The sequence below is a fragment of the Cricetulus griseus genome, chromosome 5 (genome assembly GCF_003668045.3).
Source record: "Cricetulus griseus strain 17A/GY chromosome 5, alternate assembly CriGri-PICRH-1.0, whole genome shotgun sequence".
Taxonomy (NCBI): domain Eukaryota; kingdom Metazoa; phylum Chordata; class Mammalia; order Rodentia; family Cricetidae; genus Cricetulus; species Cricetulus griseus.
Window position 1 is genome coordinate 101953211 of NC_048598.1, and position 20494 is coordinate 101973704.

Below are 20494 nucleotides of genomic sequence, written 5' to 3' on the forward strand. Positions count from 1 at the left end.
TGGCACACGCCTTTAATCCCAGCTCTCCGGAGGCAGAGGCAGGAGGATCTCTGTGAGTTCAAGGCCAGTGTGGTCTACAGAGTTGCAGGACAGCCACCAAAGCCACAGAGAAACCCTGTCTGGGAAAAAAAAAAAGAAAAAAAGAAAGAAAGCTATGGATGACAGGCCATCCTGCCCCCAGTCACCTCTTTTGTTTTTGAAGCAGTATAGCCCAGTATAGCCCAGGCTGGCCTCGAACTCATGTACCCGAGTATAATTTTGCTCCTGATCCCCCTTCCTACTGCTGTTAGATTGACAGTCAGTTTGTGGGGCTGGGTGGTGGAAGCCAGGGTTGCTTCTTTGCTGGGGAGCAGGCCCCAACCCGAATCTCCTTCACGAATGAGACCATCTGCAAAGTGACCTTGTAAAGACCCCACTCTCCGGAGGCAGGGCCGGCAAGCGTCTCTGACACTCACAGTACAGCAGGAGGAAAAAAATCTGGTGGAAACAATTCCCCAAAGCTGCCGACCACAGGGCACAAGCACCATGGTGCCTGGCGACAGGGGAGTCAGGAACCCAGAAGGTGAATTCTGTGGCTGCCACTGCCTGGGCGGCTTTGCATCCCTGCCATTGACTCCTGTCACTATCCCCGGTGTCCCCTGCTGGTCAAGCAGAGGTTAGGCTCTAACAAACACAGAGAGAGCTCCTTCGGGGTGGCGAGTGCCGGTTTATTCTAGAGCCAAGATCCGAAAGCCGCATCGCTTTGTTTATTTGTTCCAGGCTGCCCCCCCCCCCAGCCTAGGAGGGTAAGATGTGTCCCCTCGGTTTAACCACCGGAGCTTGCGGCTTCCCCAGGGCAGTTGGTCTGCACGGACGCGGGAACAATGAGCGTCTATTGTGTGCGGGCGGCCGCGCGCCCCGGGTCAGGCGGGGACAGCCGCGCTGCGCGGTCCTGTGGCGCCTCCTGCCGGTCGCACGCGGCATAGCAGCAGCGAGGACGGTGGGGCCCGCGGCGGCCTCCAGCCCACCCTCGAGGCGGAGGCAGAGGGATTGCTGGGAGTCCTGAGCTATGGAATGCCGTCTTCGGTTCTGAGGCCTGGCCTCGGAATGCAGAAGGTAGCGAGGGTACTCTTGATTGCGGACGCTCCTGCGTCCACCGCGTGCCCGCCTGACCTACCCGAAACCCCATCTCACGCAAAAACCAAGCGTCAGAGGGTCGGGTGGCACACGCCGTGGCTCCCCGCGCGGGTCAGCCTGCACTACACAGTGGGACTACGCTTCCAAAACGAAGATGTGCAACCAAGAAATATAGGTAGCGTTTGCAGAATTAGCTCGGTGAGCTCAGGGCTCGCCCTCCCCAGCTTTCTCCCAGAGGTGTCAAATTACATAACAACCTCAAAACCAGGAAATAGGACTTTGGCCCAACCCACTGGCGGGATCCAACTTCTAAGTCCGTTTTTTATTGATCTAAAAGGCCTTTTGCGAATCATCTTGAAGGCAATCGCGTTCTGAGCCACCTCAGCTTTGGCACACAGCGCGGGGACTGTCGCGAGGGGTTTAGGGCCCAAGCAGGACACACCCCGAAATCTCCGCAGCCACCCCCACCCCACGCCCCCGGCTCTTGAGGGTTAAATCGCAGGCGCAGGTTCTGCGCACGCGCACATCATCCCGCAGGCGAGCCCCAGCACCCAGCCCAGGGTGCGCGCGCGCCGTCACGTGACACGCCCAACCGGCGTCGCCGTATAAAAGCGCGGGCGTTGACGTCAGCGGTCTCTTCCGCCGCAGCCGCCGCCATCGTCGGCGCCCCTCGCTCTTCTCCTGTGCCCGTGAGAATCCGTCGCCATCCGCCACTATGGTGAGTGACCCCGGAGCGGCGGTGCTCGGGGCCGGAGACGGTACCTCGGGGCTGCGGGACGTGTCGGTGGCGGTCCGCGGAGGCCGGCCTGGGAGGAGACATGGCTGCCGGGGCGGCGGGACGTGGACGGACGGGGCGGCTGGCGCCATGTCTGCGCGTCGGGCTGTGGCCTCGGCACGGCGGCCGTTGTCCCCTCGGCGGACGGTGCTGATTTGGCAGTGGGCACAGCCAGGCCTCTGGCGCCCTCGGGCGTGGGATCGCTGGTCCCGTCCCCGGCGGAGGGCCAGCGTCCCTTTACGAGGTGACAGCCGGGTGGGCGGTCTTCCGTTTGCACATCCGCGTCCCCTGTGGCCGGCCTCCCGCCGCGTCAGCTCGCTGCTGTAGGACCCCCTCCTGAACGGTGACGTGCTCCCTGCTAACCAAATGGATTCCGAAGGTAGCCTGGGCAAGGGCCTCTCGCATCCCGCCATGTGGAACCCGCTGGCTTTGGGTGGCGCAAAGCGGTGTCCCATGCCGAGCGTCTGGAGGTTCTGTGCTCCACACGTGTGGACCCATCGAGTTGTCATGAGTAGTGTCCTGCTGAGGTTCCCACGCACTTCTAGGCACTGCTTGCTTGGCTGTGAAGCTGGGGTGGCAGGCGCAGTTTTGTTGCCTGTGGATGCGTTGGAAGATTGGGGGCCTTTGGTTATTGCGGTGGTGACTGTCTTTGAGATAGGGTTTCACGTAGCCCAGGCTTGCTCAGGTGGTTAGTTCAGGGTTTGTTTAGTTAGGGCTGGACTTCTGACGTGCTGGCTGTGGACTCTTGATCTGTATGCTAACGAGGTGCTTGGGCTTGCAGGCTCGAGTCACCGCGGACTCACTGTTCCTTATGAATGACAACCGAGGCTCCATCTTGGGCTGACGGTCGTGGTTGTAGTGGCTGTGTGCGCACTGGAGTGTTGTGTGGGCAGGCCACGGCCACGCGTGGGAAACGACATGCTGCTGCCTGCAGTTTGCTCAGCTGCCCCTCCCCCATCCCAGGTGAACTTCACGGTAGACCAGATCCGTGCCATTATGGACAAGAAAGCCAACATCCGGAACATGTCAGTCATCGCTCACGTGGACCACGGCAAGTCCACACTGACGGACTCCCTGGTGTGCAAGGCGGGTATCATCGCCTCTGCAAGAGCCGGTGAGACACGCTTCACAGACACCCGCAAGGACGAACAGGAGCGCTGCATCACTATCAAGTCCACGTAAGTGGGCGATGCTCAGCCGTCACTGGGGGCACCTTTGCTGGGAGTCTCCATCCAGCATCTGGGGAGGGGTGCCAGCAGGTGCCCTATGGCCGGTGTAGTGCCTGCTCCACAGTAGACTGAGGAGTGTAAGGCAGAGCCTCTGCCGGCCTGATCCCTGTCTCCTTCTCCAGGGCCATCTCCCTCTTCTATGAGCTCTCTGAGAATGACCTGAACTTCATCAAGCAGAGCAAGGATGGATCTGGCTTTCTCATCAACCTCATCGACTCTCCAGGCCATGTGGATTTCTCCTCAGAGGTGACAGCTGCACTTCGTGTCACCGATGGAGCTCTTGTGGTGGTGGACTGTGTGTCTGGTAAGCAGATGGTGGCCCATAGAGTGAAACTGAGGCATACAGGGCACTTTGCTTTATGTGTATTTAGATACATAGCAGCAGGGAGAGTGAGATTCTTGAACTTAACAGCAGGGAGGCGGGGGTCTCCAGTTTAAGGACAGCCAGGGCTACATAGTGGGACTCTTGTCTCAAAAATCCACGAACACAAAGGGACAGGAAAGCCCAGTGTTGTGCTCTGGCTGATGACATTTCAGCTATACCTTCTAGAAACTTTGGTCCCCTGTACACATTCCCACACAGAGATGTGCTTTTCTGGGGACTAGTGTCTGGTTCCAGGCATTCTCTGCTAGCCCCAAGTGGCACATGCTCACATACATCACTTTAAAAATACATCTACAAACCCCATGTCCTCCCCCCCAGGTGTGTGCGTGCAGACTGAGACCGTGCTGCGGCAGGCCATTGCCGAGCGCATCAAGCCTGTCCTGATGATGAATAAGATGGACCGTGCCCTGCTTGAGCTGCAGCTGGAGCCTGAGGAACTATACCAGACCTTCCAGCGCATTGTGGAGAATGTCAACGTCATCATTTCCACCTATGGCGAGGGCGAGAGTGGACCCATGGGAAATATTATGGTTCGGAGCCCACCTTGTGGGGGGTGGGTCTGTGACCATGCTCTGTAGGAACCCTTCTGGCAGACCACACATGATGACTGAAATTCTTCACTTTGACCTGATGTCTGTTGAAGAAACTCTGTGTCTGAGCCTGTGGGGATCTTGGCTGGGTGGGCTTCTAATGGATGTTCTTGGCTCAGCGCTGCTCTCCTTCTTCAGATTGACCCCGTCCTGGGCACTGTGGGCTTTGGCTCTGGCCTGCATGGCTGGGCCTTCACTCTGAAGCAGTTTGCGGAGATGTATGTGGCTAAGTTTGCAGCAAAGGGTGAGGGCCAGCTGGGGCCTGCTGAGCGGGCCAAGAAAGTGGAGGACATGATGAAGAAGTTGTGGGGAGATCGGTAAGTTTAGCTCCTACCTGGACCACGCAAAAACCCCTGTGTGTGGGGGAATAGCCCTGTGGAATGTGGCATAACTTGATCTCTCCCTCTGTAAGGTATTTTGATCCCGCCAATGGCAAATTCAGCAAGTCCGCTAACAGCCCTGATGGGAAGAAACTGCCACGCACCTTTTGCCAGCTCATCCTGGACCCCATCTTCAAGGTGGGTTGGGTTAGCTGTGTCCCTGGCCTCAGCGCAAGCCCTCAGAGCACCCTTGCCCTGGAAGCAGCTCTCCAGTGCCCGCCTGAGCCCACTTGCCTCTGGTACAGGTGTTTGACGCCATCATGAACTTCAGAAAGGAGGAGACGGCCAAGCTGATTGAGAAGCTGGATATCAAGCTGGACAGCGAGGACAAAGACAAGGAGGGCAAGCCCCTGCTGAAGGCTGTGATGCGCCGGTGGCTGCCCGCAGGGGACGCCCTGCTGCAGATGATAACCATCCACCTCCCTTCCCCCGTCACCGCCCAGAAATACCGCTGCGAGCTGCTCTACGAGGGGCCACCTGATGATGAGGCGGCCATGGGCATTAAAAGCTGTGATCCCAAGGGTCCCCTTATGATGTACATTTCCAAGATGGTGCCAACCTCCGACAAAGGCCGCTTCTACGCCTTTGGTAGAGTGTTCTCCGGGGTAGTGTCGACAGGACTCAAGGTCCGCATCATGGGCCCCAACTACACGCCTGGGAAGAAGGAGGACCTGTACCTGAAGCCCATCCAGAGGTGGGCGCAGTCCCGTGCCTGTCCACACCTTCTGCCTGAGCCCTGGCTGCCTCCCATGGTGCCCCTGTTGACACTCCATTGTCCCTCCCTCTAGAACCATCCTGATGATGGGCCGGTATGTGGAGCCAATTGAGGACGTGCCCTGTGGGAACATTGTCGGGCTGGTTGGTGTAGACCAGTTTCTGGTGAAGACAGGGACTATCACCACCTTTGAACACGCACATAACATGCGTGTGATGAAGTTCAGCGTCAGCCCTGTCGTCAGAGTGGCTGTGGAGGCCAAGAACCCAGCTGACCTGCCCAAACTGGTGGAGGGCCTGAAGCGGCTGGCAAAATCTGACCCTATGGTGCAGGTGTGCCTTAGGCAGAGGGGTAGGGGGCACTTTCTGCCACAGACTCAGTGGTGTGCCATGGTTAGAGGGCAACTTGGTAGGAGGAGGGCGGTGCCTTCCTGGGTGGTGGCAGGGTTCTCACCACTGTTCCCATAGTGCATCATTGAGGAGTCTGGGGAGCACATCATTGCTGGAGCAGGTGAGCTGCACCTGGAAATCTGCCTCAAGGACCTGGAGGAGGACCACGCCTGCATCCCCATCAAGGTGGGCACCCTCCTGGGTTCCTGTGAGGAGCCAGGGCCCCTTTTACCCCTGCTGATGCCTGGAAGTTCTTGCCAGCCATGACAGTCTTATTCCTCCTGCAGAAATCTGACCCTGTTGTCTCATACCGGGAGACAGTGAGCGAGGAGTCAAATGTGCTGTGCCTGTCCAAGTCGCCCAACAAGCACAACCGATTGTATATGAAGGCCCGGCCCTTCCCTGATGGCCTGGCCGAGGACATCGACAAGGGTGAAGTGTCTGCTCGCCAGGAGCTCAAGGCACGCGCACGCTATCTAGCTGAAAAGTACGAATGGGATGTTGCTGAAGCCCGCAAGATCTGGTGCTTTGGGCCTGATGGCACTGGCCCCAACATTCTTACCGATATCACCAAGGGTGTGCAGTACCTGAATGAAATCAAGGACAGTGTGGTGGCTGGCTTCCAGTGGGCCACTAAGGAGGTGAGTGGCTGGGGCCTGGGTGTTCCTTCTCTGGAGACCAATGCTTTCTTGACTTTCAGTAGGTGTTGGAGTGTGGCTGGGTCTGACTAACCAGCTTTCCTAGGGCGCTCTCTGTGAGGAGAACATGCGTGGTGTGCGCTTCGATGTCCATGATGTGACCCTACATGCTGATGCCATCCACCGAGGAGGTGGTCAGATCATTCCCACAGCTCGTCGTTGTCTGTATGCCAGTGTGTTGACTGCACAGCCCCGCCTCATGGAGCCTATCTACCTGGTGGAGATTCAGGTAAGAAAAAAAAACATGCCTGCCTGTGTGGCGCCCATTCACCCTTCTGTGCATGCATGCCAGTTCTCACTGGTGCTCTCTGTCCTTCAGTGTCCTGAACAGGTCGTGGGTGGCATCTACGGTGTCCTGAACAGGAAGCGTGGCCATGTGTTTGAAGAGTCCCAGGTGGCTGGCACCCCCATGTTTGTAGTCAAGGCCTATCTTCCAGTCAACGAGTCCTTTGGTGAGTGTCATGGCTTCCCCTTGGTGTTCCCAGCCCTCTGCACTCTAGGGTGGCTGCCTCATTGGGTCAAAAGCAAAGTGGTCTGTGTATCCAGATGGTGGTGGGCAGGGAGCCAGGAAATGTGGAAACCCTTCCTGAGTGGGAAGACCAGGCAGGGGGAAGCACAAACCGAGGGGCTAGGCTCTTGCTGAGCCTCTTGCCTTTATCCAGGTTTTACAGCTGACCTGCGCTCCAACACTGGTGGCCAAGCTTTCCCCCAGTGTGTGTTCGACCACTGGCAGATTCTGCCCGGGGACCCGTTCGACAACAGCAGCCGTCCCAGCCAAGTGGTGGCTGAGACCCGCAAGCGCAAAGGTCTAAAGGAGGGCATCCCAGCACTGGACAACTTCCTGGACAAACTGTAGGCAGGCTTGCACAGCCACACACTGCACAGTGCCCACCCATCAGAAGACACCTTGAGACTGTCCCCATAATGCTGCTCTGGAGGTGGCTGGGGCCACCCTGCCATTGAGCACTAACACTTGATGCCGATTCTATTTATTTCGGAATTTCCGAGGCAGTGGAGTCGCCCTCTGCAGGCTGGACTGGCTGGCGGGCCATGGGGTGGGCAGGACACAGCTCTTTATCATTTTCAGAGGGAAAAATGCTCAGATATCAAACATCTAAATAAATGCATTCAGAGGTTTATGGGGTTCATTCATGGACTGGAGTTGCCCAGGGGATGCAGATTTGTGGCTCCTGGGAGGTGGGTGATCTATCGGCCCTGTCTGGCCCTTTGCAGTAATAAAACTGCTGTGGTTGACCTTCCTGGACTTTGCCAATCTGGCACCCTACAGTCACCCTGTGTCTTGGTGACAGAATGAACTTGGCTCAGGGTTCAAAAGCGGCTATACACCCATTGAGGCTCTTGGGCGTCCTTACCCTTGCCCTGAGGAAATTCTCACATCACCACTTACATTAGCCAATCGGGTTAGAGGAGGGAGCCTCAGTCCACCAATAGCATCGCTACCGGCTGTGCATGTGCAATTGCTGAGCCTGTGCTGCTGGCCAATGAGCGCTTTCTTCCGGCTTAGCCAGAAGTCGGTGCCACCAATAGCCCTGGTCTTCCGCCTAGGTGATGATGCTAGCCAATGAGCGGAGGCTTCCTTTATCCCAGTAGACACGGACCAATTATACCTGATTTCCGGTCATGCGGGGAGAGGGATGTGGGCGTTCGGCACATGCGCAGATGCCTCCCCAGGGCTAGCGCAGGTCGTGGGGCTACGCAGGCGCCGGGCGGGGACTCGCGGACTGCGGATGGTACGGAACGGCAGGGGAGACGTCTCGGGGACACAGGGGACACGCGGCGAGGGCGGGAGCCAGGGAGGGTGCCGGTGAGGGACATGGCAGTTTCGGGACGCTTCAGCAGCTGGAGAGGGGCCGCTAGGACTGCGCATGCGTCAGCACTGCGGCGACGCCCCTGATTTCCGGGGTGCAGGTGAGCCTGATTGACATGAAGGGGCCTCAAGAGCCAGAAGCTGTGGAAGTGTTGAGAGTAGAGATCATGTGCACCCCAGCTTGTGCTGGGGTGACATCCGGGAACTGCCACTGCAGTCTGCGTTTTATAGTTATGTGTGTGTCCCGTTTGAATGTCATTGTTTCTTTCCTTTTAATTTATCTATACCAGTGTGAGTGCAAGTACCTGTGGTGACCTGAAGAGGGTGTTAGAGCACCTGGCGTGGGAATTATAGGTAGTGGTCAGTCAGCTGGTGTGGGCACTGGGAGCCGAGCTGCACCCACTCCTCACATCTGAGCCTTCTCTCCGGCCCCTGCGTACACGCTCACGCGCGCGCGCACACACACAGTACCCTCATGAAGCCCAGCCCGACTTCCAACTCACCAAGTATATGAGGATGCTCTCGAGTCCTAATCATCCAGCCTTCCCCTCCCCAGTGCTGGGGCCACAGGTTTGCTCTAGACATGTGAGGGCTTCTGAACCTGGGCAGCGATGATGGGGAAGGAGTCTGACCTCCCTCAGCACAGAGCCTCCTGGGAAAATGGGTTCCCTGATGAACAGTTCCTTGTCCCTGTGTCTCCCTAGATCCCCTGTCCCAAGAGTCCTCCAGAAGGCAGGTCGCCATGTCTACATTCAGGCAGGAAGACGTTGAGGATCACTATGAGATGGGAGAAGAGCTGGGCAGGTGAGTGGCATTGGGGTGTGCGTGACAAGTGGTGGCCTGCACCCTTCCTGTCCTCTGTCTCTGTGGCCACTGACCTCGGTTGCTTTTCTCAGGTGTCCTTGTGAGTGAGCTGAGGCAGGGTGACACCTCAGAGCACTGTCAGCTACTCACAGAGATCCTGCTGCCTCTGCCTCCTGTGCTGGAACTCAAGTCACCACACCTGGCCTTGGTTGATTTGTTTGTTTGCTTGGTTTTTGGAGACAGGGTATCATGTACCCAGGCCGTTCTTGAATTATTTTTAAAATTTTTATTTATTTATTTTTATTTTGTGAACATTGTTGTTTTTGCCTGTAAACATGTCTGTGAGAGTGTCAGATCTTGGAGTTAGACAGTAGTGAACTTGGCCATGTGGTTGCTGGGAATTGAACCTGGGTCCTCTGAAAGAGCAGTCAGTGCTTTTAACCACTGAGCCATCTCTCCAGCCCAGAACTTCTTTTATATAATTACTGTGTTTTGTGTGTGTACCACAGATGTACATGGAGGTCACAGCACAACTTCCTGGAATCTGTTCTCTACCATGTGGGTCCCAGGGACTGAACTCAGGTCATGTCTTGAAGACCTGGTGTTGAACTTATCCTCTGCTTCAGCCTCCCAAAGTGCAGGTGACAGTTGTCACTCCCACACTTCGTGTGCCGTTTCTAGACTTAGGTCTCTCTCTTTTCAGCTTTTATTGGTGTGTTTGATTCTCCCCAGTGTTTGCTTGGTGTTCCTTGAGAAAGCCAGATTTCCCCCTCACTTCCCCCTCTGCCCACCAGGCCCATCCTCTTTTTAAGGGACCTCAGACCTTATAAGGCAAGGTCTGGCCTGGCCAGCCTTGTGGGAACCTCAAGGCCCGCCCTATGATATCATCTGGATGGAATGCAGCCTTAAGGAAAGCTGGCTGGGGAGAGTCCTCCTGACTCCTTGGGGACCTTGGACCACTTCCTTCAGGAGTTTCCACTTCAGCCACACCCCACAAAGAATCTCCCAGCTAAACTCTGGGGCACCTAATGTGCTGATGTGGGGGGGACCCCAGCAGGAGGGTGCCATCTTCCACATGAAGAGCCACAAGTGGTGGTTACATCTGTAAGCCCAGTGCTGGGGAGGTGGAGCCATCACAGGTTCAGTGAGACCCCCAAATAAGAGATGGGGCTGGAGGGATGGTTCAGTGATTAGCACACTGGCTGCTCCTGCAGAGGACCAGGGTTCAATTCTCAGCGCACACACAGGGCTCACAATCATCCGTAACTCCAGTACTAGGGGATCCAATGCCCCCTCTGGGCAAAACTCAGATTCCTCTAAGTATGGAGCCCATGTCAGGGCTGCTAGGGCTGTTCTTGGGCCTTCATCTGTGCTATGCCCTCCTCACCACCAGAAGATTCAGAAAATACAGCCCATATATAGTCACACCTTGGGGATGGTTCCAGGACCCCCTGATGTCCTAGGCTTTGATGCTCCAGTCCCTTCTAGCAAATGAGGACATATTTGAGCCTTACCTGTCATCTTGTGTCCTTGATGGACAGCGTTCAGAGTGCTGAGGTGGGTCATCCCCAGGGCCTGACAGCACTGTACACTAACCCACTGCTGGGGTCTCTGCATCTTCATTTTTTATTTTAATTTTTTTTTATGTTTATCTTTTGGTTTTTCGAGATAGAGTTTCTCTGTGTAGCAGTCCCAACTGTACTGGAACTAATTGTGTAGACCAGGCTCGCCTTGAACTCACAGATATCTGCCTGCTTCTGCCTCCTGAGTACTGGGATTAAAGGCGTGTGCCACAACCACCTGGCTTGTTTTTCTTAGTTTATAAGAGATGGTTATGGTATGTGTGTGAAGGTGGAGGCTGATTTTCTGTCTCTTCTGTCATTCCCTACCTTTTGGAACATTTATTTTTGTTTTCTGTGCACCATGTTTTGCATGAATGTCTGTGCACCTGTGCACAGTTCCCACAGGGGCCAGAAAGTCGCATCAGGTCCCCAGGCCTGGAGTCAGCTGGTTGTGAGCTACCCTGTGGGTGCTGGGAATTGAACCCAGGTACTTTGTGAGAGCAGCCAGTGTTCACAGCTGCAGCTGCACAGTCTCCCAGTTCCTCTACACCTTGTTTGTACAAACGTGTCTCACTGGCAGAGCCTACTGATTGGGAAGAGCTGAGCAAGGAGCCCAGTTCCCTCGTGCTAGGGTTACAGGCACATCCCTGGCTTTTCATTTGTGACCTGGGGATTAAACTCCAGTCCCCATGCTTACAGGGCAAGCCTTTACTGACCCAGCTGGCTGCCAGCTCGCACATCTCTAAGTGTCTAGAGGAAAGACTTGCATTTCACGATCTGGACAATACCAGGAAAGATCTGTCCCTGCATTTATGCTGATGAGGTAAGGGCCACAGGACCAGCACACACACAAGTAGAGACCATGGCTGGGCATGGTCATGGGTACCCATGACGCTGCGTACACTCAGCATAGAGTGGGCCTGAGGGAATCCAAACACACCTGCCATGGCTCCTGCTTCCCCTGGCCCTCAGTCGGGCCAGGTACACACAGCCCTGAGTAGCCTTGATATGTAGACACTTGTCAAAGCAAGAGTGACTCAGGCTGGCATCAGTCGTTCTGATGAGGTGTACCGCCCACCTGGATGCTCGGTGATGATGTGGACCTTAAGCTGTTGAGTTCCAGGGCTGGGAGCAAATGAGGGACAGCCACTCAAGTGCTGGAGCATCCTTGGCCAGAGCCAGGTGCCATGCTGAGGGTACCTGCCTGTGGGACACTCCAACCCTGTCTGTCCTGTGTGGCCATGGCTGAACACTGTCCTCAGCTGTGAGGTGGGCTGATGGTGGCAGTGGCCTCACAGGGTCATTGCATGGATGACACAGCACAGCATGAGCCAGGTCAGCACCTGTTGGAGAAGGCCACATCCTTAGTGCACCTCAGTGTCCCCTGGGACCTCTCTGTGATCCCTGGCCTCAGGAATGAGCTGCTGGAGTCACCATGGTGTTGGGGGTGGTGACTCACCTGTGGGTGCTGTGTCTGTGGAGGGGACCTGGAAAGTGAGCCATTGTTGCCAAAGTCCTGGGACTCTCATTCTCCCTTCCCCCAGCTCTATCAGGGGACAAAACGTTGGTGCTTCTGCAGTGGATATGGACATAGGGTCCTAGTACAGGCAAGGCTGGGGCCTTTCAGGCAGGCCTCTTCCCCAGGTGTGCTCGTCCACCCACCATAGCTGGCTGTGCTCTGCCTAGTCCTATCCTCAGACACAAAGCTTTTCAGAACAGCCCCATGTTTTTGTTGTTTTGAGACAGGGTGTCTCTGTGTAGTCCTAGTTGTCCCAGAACTCACTCTGCAGACCAGGCTGGCCTCGAACTCATAGATTCACCTGCCTCTGCCTCCCGAGTGCTGGTTAAGGATGTGTGCTGCCACACCTGGTTTATTTCTTAAATTTTGCTTGTGTGTCATTATCTTTGTGTTGTGCCATGGTATGCATGAAGGGGTCAACTTGTAGAAGTTGGTTTGGAAATAGAGATCTGGTTGTCAGGGTGGGTGCCTTCCCCTGCTGAGTCTTCTTACCAGTTCCATGTTGAGAAAGGGTCTCATGTAGCCCAGGCTAGCTTCAAACTCATAGCCAAGGATGACTTTGAACTTCTTATCCTCCCTGTCTCCATCTCCCCAGTACTAGGATGATGGGTATACCCCCAAAATATTCCTGTTTGGAGAGCCTGGGAAAATGTGCAGGAGTCTTTTGTCCCAGCTTCTGTGGTAACAAGACAGGACAATCCCTTGGGCTCAGGAGCTTAGGGCCAACCTAGGCTGCATGACCAAACTCCACCTCTTATTCTAAAAACCAAAGAAGATCCAACAACCAAAGATAATTTATCAAAAAAATAAAAAAAAACTTAGGAGGCTGAGGACAGGGGTCACTGAGTTCAAGGCCAGCCTGGCTACATAGTAAGGTTTGGCTGTTGTTGAGACAGAGTCTTGTAGCTTAGATGGTGGTTTTGAGGCTCTGTTCCTAGGCAGAGGAGCAGCATCTGGACTCACCCTAAATAGGTAGCCAATGGCAGACCACAGCATGGACACCACCATAGTCTGGTGTGGTGAGCCATGAGTTTTACAGGGTACTTCCAGGAGTGTGGGTGAGGGGTCACTTACAGGAACAGAAATGGCTGCATCACGAAAGCCTTGACATGTGATGCCCTTAGCAGTAGGGGCTTTTTCTTAGAATCGTATTAGTTCATTTCTTGTGTGTGTGTGTTGCCTGTGTACCACGTGTGTGCATTACCTGCAGAGGCTGGAAGGGGGCGTTGGGTCCCCAGAACTGGAGTCACAGGCTGTTGTGAGCTGCCTTGTGGGTGATGGGAACCAAACTGGGCCCTCTGCAGGGGCAGCCACTGAGCGTCTTTCCAGCCTGTCCTGGAACTCACTCTGTAGACCAGGCTGGCCTTGAACTCAGATCCACCTGCCTGGGTCTCCTGAGTGCTGGGATTAAAGGCGTGTGCGACCACCGCCACCCAGCTTGAATGGACTTTTAATGTTTATGCTGCCATTTGTTAGTGGCTTTCACACATACCCAGGAGTGTAGAATACATAAGCATTGGCTTTGTGTTACCTATAGGTGACAGCCACCCTTTCACCAAGGACAGCCAGGACAATACATGCAGAGTCCCATAGTCCCATAGCCCAAGGTGGGGAGAGTCTGGGCCATCCACCGGGAACTGTGTCAGGGGACTCCAAGATGGCAGGACAGCAGGAAGGACGTGGTGCTTCCTAGCAGCTCCGTTACTCATCCTGGGAACTTGTAGAAGCCACTGTGTGTTCTCCTCACTGCTCTGGGGCTCGAGCTAGCTGCTCAGTCAGGGCCAGTGGGAGAAGAGTCACACGCCTCCCGGGTCATGCCTGAAGTCACCTTCTTGTGTGCTTGTATGTGCGTGCCTGTCTGTGTGTGTCCAGGCTTTGGGGAGCAGCTGCCCTCCGGTTGGCCAGGCTTACTCCCTTTACCTCCTGCTGTGTATCTGGTACCCCCATAGCCCCCAAGAACTGAGGCTTCAGCTGGGCGTTGGTGGCGCACGCCTTTAATCCCAGCAATCGGGAGGCAGAGACAGGCGGATCTCTGTGAGTTTGAGACCAGCCTGGTCTACAAGAGCGAGTGCCAGGATAGGCTCCAAAGCTACACAGAGAAACCCTGTCTTAACCCCCCCCCCCCAAAAAAAAGAACTGAGGCTTCTAGAACACTCCAAAGCCCAAATGTCAGCATCAACAGAAGACCAGTCACTCCACCACTGAACAGGAACTCGGGCTGTCCATCATCCTGTAAGCACCTGGCCACCCCTTCAGGGAAGTAGCTGGGAAGGTTCCCAGCCCTGGAGACCTCCTTCATGTCACTGGAGTGGGTGCTGTAGGAATCAACTGTCCCTATTTGTTACCGTGCTGAAGTTCTGGCCAGGCTCCTAGCACCCCAAGGGCTCACTGCATTTGGTCTCATCTGTCATTTTCCTGAGGACTTGGTGCAGTGTGAATCCACACAGGTTTGGCACTGGGAGGCATGGGCAGGTCCCTTCGATTAGTTTTTTCCTTTCTCTCTTCAGTTGTGTTAGTAGTTCACATGCTAGTCTAAGTCAGACAAAGACTGTGTGACATTACAGAGATCATGCCTTACCAAGGGACACACCAAAAGCTGCTGAAGCCCCATCCAGGTCCTGAGACCCCTAACAGATGGCCCTTCCCTGAGCTCTTGAGTGAACATTTCCTCATGGGGGACTGAGTGTCAAATGTCACTTCTCTTTCACCTTTCTGTTATTGCACCTGACACAGACACACCATTAGTCTCTTCCCAGGAGCTCTGGGAACAGATCACACTCTTGTCCCCGTGTCCCCCAGCTGTAAGAAACAGTAATGGCCTTACTATCCCATCCTCCTCTCTTGCGGTCACTTCTGCCATCTCAACCTGAAACCTATTTGATTACACAGCCTCCATGGAAGCCTGTTCAGACCCCTTTCACGCTACTCTCAGAGAGTGCCATGTCTGTTCTGTCCCATTCATCCCCTTGCTGGGCACCCCATACTAACTGGACCCCACTCATCAGGCAAATGTGCCGCCCTGTCCCCACCCAGACTTCAGCCATGGCTGCCTGTGTCCCTAATCACTATAGGGTCTCCTGGCACACTGTCATAGGGGAAGGTCACCGTACATCTGCCCTGGTGGGTGCTGCTCCCATACCACACCACACCACACAACCTCACTTGCTTGCCACTGCCAAGGTCATGCTCTCAGCTCTCTAACTCAGCTCACTGTGTGTGCTGTGTGATGCGTTTCCTGATGAATCATGAACAAACATCTCACCCCAGATAGAACCAGTGACAGACCATAGCTCAAATTGGTGAACCAGCGAGTCTTGTTGGGTCACTTGCAGGATTATGAAAGCAAGCTGGGGAGGAAAGGGTTTCTTTCAGCTCAGAGCTCTCAGGCCAGTCAGGGCAGGACCCTGGAGGCAGGAGCTGATGCAGAGGCCATGGAGGGTGCTGCTGACTGGCTTGCTCTCCATGGCTTTCTCAGCCTGCCCATGGGTGGAAATACTCACAATGGGCTGGACCCTTCCATATCAGTCATCAATCAAGAAAATGCCCTACAGACATGTCTTTTTGTAGGAGGTCCTGTAGCAGGCTTCTCTGGGGCCACCAACCAGTTTCCAAATCATGACAGGGAGACTTAATATTAGTCATGAATGCCCAGCCTTAGCTTAGGTTCGTTTCTTAGCTCTTATAACTTAATCGAACCTGTTTCTCCTTATCTGTGTCTCAGGGCTTTTTACCTTTCTTTCTTTCTGTACGTCTACTCTGTGTCTGGCTGACTGGTGGCTGCCTGTCTGGCCCTGGGTGTCTCCCTCCCTCTCTTACTTGTTCTCTTGTTCCTAGACTCCTCCTATCCCTCTGCTGCCATTCAGCTTATTAGACCAGTCAGGTGCCTTAGGCAGGCAAAGCAACACATCTTTACATTGTTCAACAAATGCAGCAAAAACAAATGTGACACACCTCCACATGGTTAATCTTCCACAACAAAGTCCCTCTTCCCAGATAGGTCTAGGGTTATCTAGTCACAAAAACAAAAACAAAAACAAAAACACAACCAGCATAGGGGTACTGACAGGATCAGAAACAACTCAAAGACAGCTATGTCTCCAACGCCCCAGCCTGGATGACAGTGTATGAAGTCTGAGGACCTGGATTGCGCTGCACAGCCTGTGGGAGGCCCCACAAAGTGGGTAGTGCCCTCCCAGGATGGCTCAGTTTTCTGAGTCTGTCTTAGGCAGCAAGGCTCATGGTCCTTACTGCTTACATAAATAGGGGTCGGGGTAGTCAGTGCGTCTGGTCAGCTTCAGAGACTTCCTGAAATTGCTGAGGTGTTGGCTTCCTGTCCTCAAGGATTTTGCTATAACAGTGAAGGTTTTCATCTTGGAGGAAAGGGCTGGACTTGAAATTGAGATTCTCCCTGACTCAGCCTCCTGAGTACTGGGATGATGACAGGTGGGTGCCACCACAACTGGCTTAATTTAGAGAGAGAGTGTGTGTGTGTGCATGTGTGTGGACCAGAGGTTGACATTCAGTATCTTCCTGGGTTGGTTGGTATGTTTCACTAATTCCAGACCAGGCTGGCCTTGAACTCACAGAGATCTGCCTGCCTCTGCCTCACAGTGCTGGGATTAAAGGCGTGAGCCACCAACGCCCGGCCATGGGTCACCTGTTTTTTTGAGACAGGGTGTCTCACTAACCAAACCTGGAGCTCGCTGAGGTAGCTGCACTCCCTGACCAGGGACCCTGCTCTCTCCCTTAGTACTGGGATTAACCACCTGACTTTTCTTGGGTCCCCGGTGCTCCACCTCCTGTGCTGTCTCCCCTGAGCCTGAGCCCCCCCCCCCCCAAGCCTCTTCTGCCTGTTTGGGTGGACCTGCTGCTGTGGGAGCTCCTGGGACAGTGTGCTGCGGCTGGGTTGGTGGCTCTCAGCTGTCCCCTCTCCTGCAGTGGCCAGTTTGCCATCGTGCGCAAGTGCCAGCAGAAGGGCACGGGCATGGAGTACGCGGCCAAGTTCATCAAGAAGAGGCGCCTGCCATCCAGCCGGCGCGGCGTGAGCCGGGAGGAGATTGAGCGCGAGGTCAGCATCCTGCGCGAGATCCGCCACCCCAACATCATCACGCTGCACGACGTGTTCGAGAACAAGACGGACGTGGTGCTCATCCTGGAGCTGGTGTCTGGTGGCGAACTCTTTGACTTCCTGGCCGAGAAGGAGTCGCTGACTGAGGACGAAGCCACGCAGTTCCTCAAGCAGATCCTGGACGGAGTCCACTACCTGCACTCCAAGCGCATAGCGCACTTCGACCTGAAGGTGATGCATGTGCGCGCGTGTGGGCCGGGGAGAGCAGGGCATGGCGGTGGGGGTGGGGGAATCCCTGAGGGTCACGCCGCCCCTGCCATCCTGCAGCCCGAGAACATCATGCTGCTGGACAAGCACGCCGCCAGCCCGCGCATCAAGCTCATCGACTTCGGCATCGCACACAGGATCGAGGCTGGCAGCGAGTTCAAGAACATCTTCGGCACGCCTGAGTTCGTGGGTGAGGGACAGGTGTGGGCACCACTAGGTGGGGTGGGCCCCTGCATGCCATCAGCCTGACCTGCCTCTGTGACCCTGTCTCCCACAGCCCCTGAGATCGTCAACTACGAGCCACTGGGCTTGGAGGCTGACATGTGGTGAGTGGGGTGGGGATGTCCCCCTCAGAATCCCCCCACCCGTGTTCCATCCTCCCCTAGCTGTTCCCAGCCTGCTAGTGAGGGTGTGGGCATTAGACAACTGCATGGAAGAGATGCGGCCCCTGCTCCGACCCCGCATGTGGGGCCTGCTCCATCACACAGTCTGGGCTGCAGGGTCTGGTGCAGAAGCTGCCCCCCACAGGATAGGGGCTCTCTGCAGCCAGAGAGGGACAGGCAGATGCTGGGCCGCATCGCTCCTGAGGACCTGCTGTCCTGGCATTAGCCCAGGTGCTTAGGTGACTCTGTGATTGACACCACACTCTAGAACACCTGGCCCTACCTAGTGGGGGACCCTGTGTCCCAGGCATGGGGTCCTGCCGTGGCCATGCCGACCCATCTTTTCTGCCCCCTGCAGGAGCATCGGAGTCATCACCTACATTCTGTGAGTGTTTCGAGGAGCCCCAGTCTGCACCTGCTGGAAGCCAGAGTCAGGGTTGGGGCCTGCTGCAGGGGTGCTGGGAGAGAGCCAGGGAAGGAGCTGCTCACTCTGTGTGACTGGCTGTACCCCTGACTATTGTCCCAGCCCATCGATGGGAGATTCTAGGCGGGGCTCCACCCTGGCCTAGGCAGGGGGGCTCCACCTTGACCACACCCCCAACTCTCCACTAAGTTTTGTTGACCCTGTTTTAGGGACTTTTTCTGGAGATGTTTCTCATGCTTCTCCAGAGCAGGCCAGTGTTCTGGGTCATCAGTCAGACCCAGGAGGGACAGGAGATGTCACAGGTTGCTTTCAATTGCTGTGATGAAACACTGACCAAACAGGGCCTTGGGAAGGAAAGGGCTTGCTCTCTCACACAGCCCACTCAACACAGAAATGTGGTGACTCTGCTTACTAGCTTGCTCAGGTGGCTTGCACGGCTGCTGTGATAGGGACCACCTGCTCAGGGCTGGCCTTGCACACTGTGGGTCCCACATCTGTCACCCCATAGACTGGCCTACAGGCCATTGTGAAAGGCAGTCTCCGATGAGACCTCCATTCCCAGATGACCCTAGCAGTGTTGAGGTGACAGTCATCAGTGGGGAGGGGAAGGGTTGTCAGCCCCCATCAGCTGAGCCCCTGCTGGCCCTCCACCCTGTCTCCTTGCAGCCTGAGTGGGGCGTCCCCGTTCCTTGGGGAGACCAAGCAGGAGACCCTCACAAACATCTCGGCGGTGAACTACGACTTTGATGAGGAATACTTCAGCAGCACCAGCGAGCTAGCCAAGGACTTCATCCGAAGGCTGCTGGTCAAAGACCCCAAGTATGGCGATGCTGGCCGACACTCAGTGACTGCACACACCTGCCTTTTTTTTTCGGGGGGGGGGTTGTTTTGTTGTAGTTTTGAGATAGGGTCTCCTGTAGCCCTCATCTTGCCTCCCTGTCCCCCTGCCGTTCTCCAGCCTCTAGGCCCTCCAGGACATCAGTGTCCACAGCTCTTAGGAAAACCCCACAGGGCTGGCGGAGTACAGCCCACCTTCGGGGTGGGGCGGCAGGGGTCTTGGGGGTGACAGGGTGGGTTCTCCCGCTGTGGGTCCCGCCCACCATGACCTATGTTGCCCTGATGGGGTTCAAGTGGAGTATGTCACAAGGCTGAAAGTGGGGTCCCGTGGGTGGTGCAACCCAAGGTGAGTTCCACAAGCGCTAACCCGCCCCACCCCACAGGAGGAGGATGACCATCGCGCAGAGTCTGGAGCACTCTTGGATCAAGGTGAGGCCTCGGGGACCCAGGGAGCGGGCTGGCTGCGGGCCACGGTCTCCGGGCCTCAGCTCCGCTCCCCGCAGGTGCGCAGGCGCGAGGACGGCGCCCGGAAGCCGGAGCGGAGGCGGCTGCGTGCGGCACGCCTGCGCGAATACAGCCTCAAGTCACATTCGAGCATGCCGCGCAACACGAGCTACGCCAGCTTCGAGCGCTTCTCGCGCGTGCTGGAGGACGTGGCGGCGGCCGAGCAGGGGCTGCGCGAGCTGCAGCGGGGCCGGCGCCAGTGCCGGGAGCGCGTGTCCGCGCTGCGCGCGGCCGCCGAGCAGCGGGAGGCGCGCTGCCGCGACGGGAGCGCGGGGCTGGGCCGCGACCTGCGGCGCCTGCGCACGGAGCTGGGACGCACCGAGGCTCTGCGCACGCGCGCGCAGGAGGAGGCGCGGGCGACGCTGCTGGGCGCCGGGGGCCTGAAGCGACGCCTGTGTCGCCTGGAGAACCGCTACGACGCGCTGGCCGCGCAGGTGGCCGCCGAGGTGCAATTCGTGCGCGACCTGGTGCGCGCGCTGGAGCAGGAGCGGCTGCAGGAGGAGTGCGGTGTGCGCTAGGCCGCGGCCGCGGAGCCGCGCCCCGCGCCCCGGGACTCCGGTGCCCCGCACGCCCCCAGAATAAAATAAAGCTGTTTTCTACGCACCGCTGCGCTTGTCTCGGGTCCCCCGGGGAGGGCGCGAGTGAGCAGCTCCCCGCGCTGGAGATGATGCGCCGTGCTAACCACCACCCCCAGTTCACACACGGACACGCGGAGTAAAACTGCCACTCATCGGCTCCCCTGCAGTGTCACACAGCCCTGAACTGGATAAGCGCGGGCTGGGGGTGAGGGCGTGTCTGATCACCACGGGAGAGGTGACTGCAAGACAGACCTGTCATCCCAACGCGAGGCGACAGGCGGGGCGGGGGGATTGCTTGAAGCAGTTTGCGATATCATCCTGCCCCTTAGCTGCGAGCTGATGACCCAGTGTCCGCTGCCCGCTGTCCCTGGGGATCTGGCTTATTTGTCCTTACAGTAAGGGCTCGCGGCTCTTCCCGTTACCCTCTGTGTAAGGCTCCGCGG

The 20494-nt window shown here is 56.4% G+C and overlaps 2 protein-coding genes and 1 non-coding gene across 6 annotated transcripts; all 3 read left to right on the forward strand.

Moving 5' to 3' along the window:
* The first annotated feature begins 1754 nt into the window (after positions 1-1754).
* Positions 1755-7412, forward strand: Eef2 (eukaryotic translation elongation factor 2). Its single transcript, NM_001244039.1, is given in 13 exon segments — positions 1755-1834; positions 2855-3069; positions 3243-3424; positions 3824-4035; positions 4234-4412; positions 4508-4613; positions 4721-5169; positions 5264-5522; positions 5658-5765; positions 5867-6220; positions 6324-6506; positions 6597-6729; positions 6940-7412. Coding segments are annotated over 13 exon segments (2577 nt in total). The 5' UTR covers positions 1755-1831; the 3' UTR covers positions 7134-7412.
* Positions 4102-4165, forward strand: LOC113836194. Its single transcript, XR_003486183.1, has one exon. It is a non-coding gene; the product is annotated as a small nucleolar RNA SNORD37 (small nucleolar RNA).
* A 460-nt stretch (positions 7413-7872) lies between the features above and the next one.
* Positions 7873-20077, forward strand: Dapk3 (death associated protein kinase 3). Of its 4 annotated transcripts, XM_027419275.2 has the most exons (10): positions 7873-8028; positions 8810-8909; positions 11171-11294; positions 16929-17289; positions 17386-17515; positions 17603-17651; positions 18067-18093; positions 18799-18951; positions 19353-19398; positions 19473-20077. In XM_027419275.2, exons 3-10 carry the CDS (start codon positions 11284-11286, stop codon positions 19989-19991), a joined length of 1296 nt encoding a protein of 431 aa, XP_027275076.1. In that variant the 5' UTR covers positions 7873-8028; positions 8810-8909; positions 11171-11283; the 3' UTR covers positions 19992-20077. The 4 variants fall into 4 exon arrangements, with proteins under 4 accessions (XP_027275076.1, XP_027275073.1, XP_027275074.1 ...); XM_027419272.2 differs by lacking the exon at positions 11171-11294; XM_027419274.2 differs by lacking the exons at positions 7873-8028; positions 11171-11294 and adding an exon at positions 8050-8206.
* The last annotated feature ends 417 nt before the right edge of the window (positions 20078-20494 follow it).